General features: G+C 43.3%; 1 protein-coding gene across 1 annotated transcript in view; it reads right to left on the bottom strand.

The window, feature by feature from the left end:
* The window catches only part of GPAT3 (glycerol-3-phosphate acyltransferase 3), a 37,425-nt gene that overhangs the window by 7,380 nt on the left and 20,629 nt on the right, over positions 1-9,416 (bottom strand). Inside the window, exons 5-8 of the mRNA XM_032800434.2 lie at positions 6,630-6,719; positions 5,745-5,838; positions 2,871-2,986; positions 383-438 (exon numbers count right to left, since the gene is read on the bottom strand). Of these exons, the coding sequence (XP_032656325.1) occupies positions 383-438; positions 2,871-2,986; positions 5,745-5,838; positions 6,630-6,719 (356 nt within the window). The remainder of the gene's footprint in view (positions 1-382; positions 439-2,870; positions 2,987-5,744; positions 5,839-6,629; positions 6,720-9,416) is intronic.

The raw sequence follows: 9,416 nt of genomic DNA, 5'->3' as shown, positions 1-9,416 counted from the left end.
TGAATGGCTTGCCAACTACAAATCCAGTTTCTCCTCCCTTGGTGTTCACACTTCAACTGCTAGAACAGGGCCTCATCCTCCCTAATTGAACTAACCTCATTATCTCTAGCTTGCTTGCATATATATATATATACATACATATACATACATACATACATACACACACATATACACACACACACACACACACACCCCCCTACCTGCCCCTGGAAATTTCCACTACGTGCATCTGATGAAGTGGGTATTCACCCATGAAAGCTCATGCTCCAAAACGTCTGTTAGTCTATAAGATGCCACAGGATTCTTTGCTTCTTTTACAGATCCAGACTAACACGGCTACCCCTCTGATACTTAAGTCCAGAGGAATGAGACAGTTTCTTACCTTCTGGAAAAATTAAGATTGGCAGTTTGTTCTTATCTGCTATGTGTTCTCTCAGTCTGTAAAAGCAGAAAGAAGGATGTTTAATCAATACATTTTGAAACGGGATTAATTTTCCCAGTCATGTATGTGCATTCAACAGGAACCAAAGGTCAACGGTTTGATGCAATGTATCATTTTGCATCTGTAATTCATAACAGGAATATCATTTGAGCCTAGATTCAGCTCTCTAGATCCTTTAATATTAATTTAGTCCTACCCAGTATTTCACCAATTATTCTTACTTCAAAGGGATACTCCCAGCTCCCTGTTGCACACGGATATATTAGAGAGAGAATGCACGCACATGCGCGTGAGCACAAGTACGTGTTCATATTTAGCCTCTATTAACTGATGTTTTTTTAAGTTCAATAAGAGACAGCAAGATTCCCCCCCAAAGAAAAATGCCCTTTTGTGGCAAGCTCTAGTAATAAGTAGTTAATGTACTGTGGCAAGAAGAGGAAAGGATTCAACAAGGGAGTTTGTGAAGAAGCACCTCTGTTGCAAGATTCACAAGCAATAACTGAGGGGTTAAAAAACCAACAAGTATCTGAAGGGCTGATGCACTGAGAGGAAGTAGTGTTAACGCAAGAAATGAAAGGCATAAAGTTCAAGTTAAGTTTTAGGCTGCCTATCCAGAAAAACTACTTGTCTGCAAAATACTTTAGGCTGTGGCACACTCAAGTGGAAGCCCCACTGACTGCAATACTTAAACAGGTTGAGCAAAATATGCAAGTTTGATACAGGCTATATAATCTTGGTTCTAGTTATTTAAATCATAGGCCTTCTCCATTTTTGAAATATCTGTTATGCCCACAATTCTCACTCCTTGATCTTGGTTGAGTAGACTTTCTGGAATGCCCCATCAATCTATCATTTAGAAGCCAGGAAGGTGAAAGTCAGACAAGTTTATCCCTGGTAAATCTTGAAAATTCTACACAAAATTTAAGATAAGATATGAACACCCAGCATTGGAATCCAGCCCCAACCAACAGGTGCTCCTTTGATTGAATCAACTGGGGCAGAAACAGTTTGAAAGTTTTTAGTTTGGAAGGTTTGATGATCAGGACGATTGGCTAAAGATTTCATCTCCTGTCTTCTCCTTCCCCCTTCCCCCGCTCCCAACAACAACAAAAAAAACCACACACACCCTTCAGTTATCTTCTGTAAATGAAGTCGTTACTGAAGGTATGCAGGAAGAGAAAGAGGGATGAGAGAACATGATTCTCTCCAGTTAATGAGAGCTTCCCTTCCTTGTTCCCTCCCATGATGGGAGATCAGCTATACCAGACTCAGATCTCTAAGTAGAAACAACTCCATTCCGGAGTCAGGAGAGTGATTCCCTTTATAACAAACCTGAAGCTAGACTACAAACTTCATAGATACTTGAAATATAGCACTACTATCTCTATTGTACTGCACTAAGGGAAAGTTCTTCTTTGCGGAAATCTTGCCCTTTCCAGGAGGAGCTCACTCCTTTAGGTAACTTGATTTAAAACAGCAAGTCTGTGGTTTTTAGAAGGCTCCAATTTAGAGGACATTTCAGAAAGAGCTACGGGTAATTCTATTTCATGGTAAAATTAAATTTTTTGTGAGTAATGTTAGGTTCCTACCTCCCAACAGTAAGTCCCAGTTTGGGATTTCATATAACTTTTCCTTGACATTCATGTGGGAAAACAATTAAGATTATAATTGTGGAAAGAAACAGAAGGACACTTCGGTACCTGCTCACCAAGTGTCCCTGGCAGCAGAGTTATCAGATTAACCCCATGTCAGAAGTTCTGGGCAGTCGCACCTGGAACACCTTTGTCACTGGAACCTTTTGTCTAAACTATTTTACTACAGGAAGAGATTCCAAGAAGGCTAAATGACTTTTCAAAATGTTGCCTCATTTCTGCAGTATCTCAGCACTCGTCTGCAAGCACACACTTGCCTAATCTTGTCCCATCTGTGGGTAACATCCAAGTTCCATTTCTGTTGCAAATTACATGCATAGTAATATTCCCAAAGAAAACGAGCATAGGATTGCTCCCACAACTGTAATTTTTCCATTCACTGCATGCATGTTGCAAACGACTGCAGTCCACATCACTCCAGACTATGGTAATACACAATCATAGAAGGAGGTTGGGTCCTGGTATTCCCAGCGTTTCTGCAAGGTGTTTGGTATTTAGAACTAGAGGGCCAGATATATTCACTGCAGATAAAGTGCTTCTACAGTCTAGCCTTTCACCCTCCAGAAGAGGCAACACTATTTGGCTGGCTGTCCGTCTCTTGTGTAATACTTGGGTTGTAAGCCCTATGAAGCAAGGGTCATCTTTTTGTTCTTTGTTTGTACAATGCGGTTGTGGCCCATGACTAGGGCTCCAAGATGCTAGGATTGTTATGGTTAGAATAATGCCATTGTTCACAGCTACAGCAGCACTCAGCCGAGTGATTGCCCATTCCTTACCTTTTTGTCACTAGGTGGCGGTCTTTCATTTCTGAGCGTTCAAACCAGACATGGGGACAGGCTTTGACTGTGGATCTCTGAATAAGTCCCATTAGACCCCCATGAGCCTGGCCAACCTGTAAGCCCAAATGAGACAGGCTACTACACAACTCATGGCAAAATGAAAGTCCATCTGCTTCATGCCTATTTAAAATACAGCTATGTATCTCCCAAACTAGAGCTTTGCAATGTAAACAAAAACAAAAAACCCACAAAAAACAGTAAAAGCATTCGTTTCCTAGACACCTAGAAAATACAGTATTGGATAGCTGGTCTTTTAGCATTCTTTAAATATTACACATCACGGTTCAAACCCTGAATATACAGACAGTAGAAAGTAAACAGGCAACTATTTTGTTAGCATTTACTTTTGTGCATCTTCAGGAAGTCACAAGAAGACCCTTAAGGTTGCATTTTTCTGACACGCCAAGTTTCCACTCACACCTGGGAACACTGTCTGCACACAGCTAGAAATCCCTTTAAGCACTTTGAAACCAATATGGTGGCTACTAAAGTCACTTCTGAAGTTCTGTGTTTACAAAAAATAGTTTAAAGTTTGTACCATCTTGGTCTCCTCATTATTTTGCACTAGGTTATCTCATGCACGTTAGGGTGCGCATATAGCTGTGAGTATTAACATACTTAAATTTTGAAAGTTTTACATGCACACCAAGAACTGTGCACCAACTGCATGAACAGAAAGAGGTTACTCATAATGCAATTACCATCAATACTTAAGAGAAGTCTTCCTCTTTCCTTGTCCTCTGCCTTTACTTTTACAAAGTTTTAGGCAAAATATTTTGCAGTACTCCTATCTACCAGTGACTTGCACAGATTTTAGGTACTGTCAGTCACTGAAGTGTTACAATAGGAAAATTAACATTTACTAAAGATGAAAGTTAGAGTTTCATACCACCTTTGTGCCATTACCACATCACAAGGTACACTGAGATGCCCCATCTTAACCTGTTACTTCCTTTTTTTCTGGGCATTTCACAATCCCAATAATTCAGCTACAAAGTAGATTTCTATTTTGCATCTCATCTCCAGAGCACTACCTGCAGCCATGCTTGAATTTCAGTCTTAAGCTGCATGATGGGCATGTCACCACAAAAGATCAGCTACTGCCATTATTTGTGGGTGCCTTTTTACAGGTTGGACACACTGGGTATATTTACAGTGCAACAGAACACCTGCGGCTGATTTGGGTTCGCTCGGCTCGGGTTGTAGGTTATAAAAATTGCAGTATAGACTTGTCAGGCTTGGGCTCCAGGACCCTGAGAGGGTCTTCCCTCGGAACAAGTCTGTTGCAGCAGAATGTTACTGGGTTTGTTCTTTTGGATGACTAGCACACAGTTTAGTTAACTTATGACCCTCACAGTGGGCAGCTATAGAAAACACACACAGAAGAGCCAACATCCCTCTCCCACAGCCTTCTTCACAGCTTCCACTACAACAGTACTAAGAAGATCTGCTAGACAGATCAGATGGCAGCAGGAGTTTTACTTTACAAGCCATTCCTCCAGCACTCAGAGGGGCTGAAGGAGGCCTGCTGCTAGGCCCCTTCAGGAAAGTCAACAGTAGTCTGAATTCCTGATAGGCCTGGTCTACACTAGGGGGTGGGGTCGATGTAAGATAAGCAACTTCAGCTATGTGAATAGCATAGCTGAAGTCGAAGTATCTTATTTTGACTTTCCGCACCGTGAGGACGGGAGGTATTGACGGCCGTGGCTCCCCGTCGACTCCGCTACCGCCGCTCGCTCTACTGGAGTTCCGGAGTCGACAGAAGCATGTTCGGGGATTGATATATCGGGTCTAGATGAGACAATATATCGATCTCTGAAAAACCGATCGCTACCCACCGATCCGGCGGATAGTGTAGACATACCCGTAGTGACTAACTCCATTTTATCACTATATGCAACTAAGCAAATTAGCCTGTCTGCTCTATTGTAATGCAGAGTGTCTGCAGTCTGCATTTGAAGAGCGAGCCATTGCTGGTCAGGCCCCTGTGCTGTTCGACTTATTCCAAGGCGCACTTTATGAACAGTGCATTCACAGCAATTCTACTGGCCATCAACTTCCAGCATTGACACCCGAGACAGCCTTGCTCAAGGACCAAACACCCCCTTCCTCCCTTACACTGAAAAAAGGATCAAGAGCAGAGGCTCACTTCTAGAGCATTGTGCAATAACCTCGGGTATGTCTACACCACACATTTTGGTGTAGCTGTAGGATGGCCAGGCTTTAATCTAGCTGGCACAAGTAACAGATGCAAAGATGCAGTGGGCATAGGCTCTAGCATAGACTAGCAACCTGAGTGTGTAGCCCATTGGGCTTATACTGGGGCTGCCAACTTGTAGTGCCATATCTTCACTACTACTGTTTCCTCCATGAGCAAGATCAAAGCTCGTGTAGACATGCCTATCCATGCTACAATCACACCTTTGTCTGCCATGTAGACATACCTGAAGCTTAACAATGCAGTGTAAAGAAATGCATTTTTAATAAGTGATCCAACAGATTCCATTTCTGTGACTTCTGCAGTGGTTCAGATTCTCATTTACACATTGGCCTGAAGGGACCAAGTTCTCATAAACAACCTGGCAGAAGCCACTGAGTTTATCTGGGATCTCAGGATGCATGTTCCATCTGGAAAATGCTGCAAGAAGTCAGAGATCCTTCCCATAATCAGAAGCTAGTGACACACTGGGTTAGTACATAGTGTTTATTTTAGACATCTGGAGTCAGACTCTAGTTTAGGTCACAAACTTTAGTGGCCTTGTCCTGATTGCTACTGTGTATATTAACATCACACGTTTTCACTTATCATACCATTGCATAGCAGCCGTCATTAGTCAGGATTAAAACATCTATTGGAGATGTGTGGTTGGCAACACATATACCTCCTTTCTGTGGTCTGTTTTCCCTGCAATGACAGGAAGTATCATTCACTTAACTGTACAAAACATAACTATGTTGCCTACTTTACAATATTTTCCTAGACTACTGGACAAGCCAGTGTTTGGTTCAACAAGTCAAACTGCAGCCAAAGAGTTAAACATTTTGTTGATTATATTCAGTTTCTCACTAGTTCATGGGAGCCTGCACTTCAGTGGAATAACAGCAGTTTACAATAATTTGTAGGCACCCACAAGCTACAATATGGTTGTGATTATTTTCTAACCTACAGAAAATTGTTGGTGACCACATTGACAATTTACAAACTAGACCTACTGTTAATGAAAATAGTGTTAAATAACATTTGAACCATGCTTTGAGAATAACTTCTGGTATGAGATTTAGTTTCACATTATCACCCAGTAGGTAAACACTGAGCAAACACCTTCATCATTCAGCTGCTCTACCTGTGTAGCAGAGGCATGTAAATTCCATATACACTAATTAAAATTCATTAAAATGTCCTTGCTTTTATAGACAGTCATACCACCACTGACTTCCCCTGAAAAATAAATCAATTACCCCCTGAGTCCTATTTGCCTAGAGTTATGTATCCCCTTTACCAGGGCCATCCTATAGGAGTGTGGGGCCTGGGACGGAAGCGATGGATGTGTATTCTTCCTGGACCATCCAATCACACCAGCTCGTGGGACACCCCCCCCCCCCCAAAGCATTGAACCTGGAGCGATCGCCCCAATTTGTCCTACCAAGGGGACGGCTCTGCCCTTTACAGTAGTGGAATGCAACAGACTTACTCACTTGTTATGGTACGTGATGGTACCAGACAGAGCTCTGACGAGGATCCGGGAGCACGTCAGGTGGACCAGTTCACTTAGCCAATCTTTAGCGCTGAAAGATACGTACACTTACAAATAGGCTGACCAGATAGCAAATGTGAAAAATCAGGAAAGAAGGTGGGGGCAATAGGAGCCTATATAAGAAAAAGCCCCAAATATCGGGACTGTCCTGATTTTATAGGGACATCTGGTCACCCTACTTACAAACAAAACACAAAACAAAAACAGGGAAGGGAGCTATAATAGAAGTGACAAAGAGTCCTGTGGCACCTTATAGACTAACAGACGTATTGGAGCATTTGTCAAATGCATCCGACAAAGTGGGTATTCACCCACGAAAGCTTATGCTCCGATACGTCTGTTAGTCTATAAGGTGCCACAGGACTGTCGCTTTTTCCAGATCCAGACTAACATGGCTACCCCTCTGATAACAGAAGCGGTTTTCCAGTTACAAGGACTAGGCCAAGAATTTATTGCAATAGTACTGTGTTTAGGGCAGTGGATTGGGATTCTGGGAACTTTGGTCTTATTCCCAGATCTACCATCAAGCTGCTGCAACACCATGGGCAAGTCACTTCACCTCCCACTTTGTTTTGTCTATTTAGATAGGCTCACTGGAGTAGAACTACCATCTCAGTGTGTTTATTTTATGTACACATACCCCAGCCCAAAGGCAGCCCAACCAAATTGATTCCCCAGAGGTGCTTCCATACTACAAGAAGTGGAGATGCCACTGGTAGAGACACAACCTGCATAGAGACCTCCAAGGCTACTCTGGATAGCTTGGGGAGAAACCACAGAGGCATACCAGGGGAACCAGTGAAGGAAGGAGTGTTTAGCTGCTGTTCAGAGTGGCACTGAGGTTTCATGTTTTCTTCTCAGTTATTTCCATAATGAGCATGCTCACTTCACAGGTGAGGAGGGGAGGTTTTCTTGTTGTTTGCCTTCCTGCAATTTCAACCTGGACCCTGACAAATCAAGCTGGACTCTGACAACCATCAGTATTGAGAGGCCCTCCAGGGCAAGATAGACTCTCAGGGTATGTCTATACTACCCGCCAGATCAGCAGCTAGTGTTCGATGTATAAGATCGATTTATTGAGTCTCGTCTGGACACGATAAATAGATCTGCTAATTGACGCCCATACTCCATCTTGGCAAGAGGAGTAAAGTGGAGTCGATGGGGGAGCCACAGCAGTTGACTTGCCACCATGAGGATGGCCAGGTAAGTCAAACTAAGATACTTTGACTTCAGCCACACTATTCGCGTAGCTGAAGTTGCATATCTTAGTTCAACCCCCCCGGCTAGTGTAGCCCAGGCCTCAGTTACACAGGTGCTATCTCCTTAAAATGGTGGGTTAGCACAAGTGTCACAATGGAACTTAGTTTACAGTTCTGCTGATGCTGCAAAGGAGGACTAGAATCCAGCTCATGACCCAGAGCCATGGCTCTGCACATCCAAGGGAAATAAGATCACTTTTTAAAGACAACCTTGATCACTAACGAGAGATTTGGGAATATGCACAAGAAATATTTCCTTTCCCAGTCACTCTTTGGACTGGAATCACACTTCAGAGTTTCTTCACTGCAGTAAGTATTGTTTCCTTGTTTGTTGGCTCCTGCCTCTCCCCTGCCCCACCTGCTTTCCCCATTTCGCCTCTAACGCTGGTCTTTTGCTTTCCCCTTCGTCGTCCTCTGCTCCCAGGAACTCTGCCAGTCTCTCCTTTTATCAGCTCAGTGCCATGTTTTTGCCTATTTTCACCACCATATCCTTCACTTCTAACATTCTCCTCATACACCAATGCTCCATATTTATTCTTTCCTTTTCCCTTCCCCATCATTCTGCCCTTTTGGAGTCTGCTCCAATCAACCTTACTCCAATCCATGGCACTCTTCTCCTCAACCCTGTTTCACCACCAAAAGACACAGTAGGGTCCAAACTGCTTCCCTGGTTAGTTTCCATCACCTCCCATGCAGCAGCCAGTCTCTCACAGTGACTCAGTAAATCACTGCTCTTCCCCATCCAAGGTTGAGTGGAAGTAGGAGTAGACTCTTTCCCTCTGTCATTACTTCTAGCTCCATCTTCTTCCCCCTCCTATAACTTCAAAAGGAGTTTACCCTCTAGGGCTCTGCTGTCCTTAGAAGAGGCCATTCTTCACTGATCTCATGTCTGGATGCCTCAGTTTTGAGCTTCATGTCCTCCCAAAGGTAATCGTGATGAGCTTACATATCTGATCTCCTTTCTTCTCTACACATCTTCCAGTCTTTCAGCTTACTGGTTTTAGGACTCATGCTCAGCATATGGTTGGAACCCAGGGGGGGGGGCGGGCAGGAAGCCACCTTTCCCAATTCCAAGGCTGGCTGGGAGTTAGACTTCAGTTCAAGTTAGACAGAGCAGGCCATGATTGCTGTAAGTTGACTTGCTCTAATTCAACTGGAAGTTGCTAGGTTTAATTCAGGAATCGGGTGAAATTCCACAGCCTGCATTATGGAGGAACTCAGACTAAGTGATCATAATGGCTCTTAGTGTGTGGACAGCTCAAGATTCCCCTCTTCCAGGGAGCTTCAAGTCACCTTTGAACTGGGTTTTTCCACAGTCTCAGCTTTGCAGTCTGTTAAAATGCCCCCACAAACTTAGGTGTAGTTTCCTCAACACCTCTTTCCCCCTTAAAATGCTCCACAGGCATGCTTCTAGGAATCCTTTCCTTGGTATCTCCACCTTCCCCTGCATTTTTTTTTTTTTTTGGTAT

This window comes from Chelonoidis abingdonii, chromosome 5, assembly GCF_003597395.2.
Source record: "Chelonoidis abingdonii isolate Lonesome George chromosome 5, CheloAbing_2.0, whole genome shotgun sequence".
Lineage (NCBI taxonomy): Eukaryota > Metazoa > Chordata > Testudines > Testudinidae > Chelonoidis > Chelonoidis abingdonii.
This window is presented reverse-complemented; position numbering and strand designations above follow the sequence as displayed.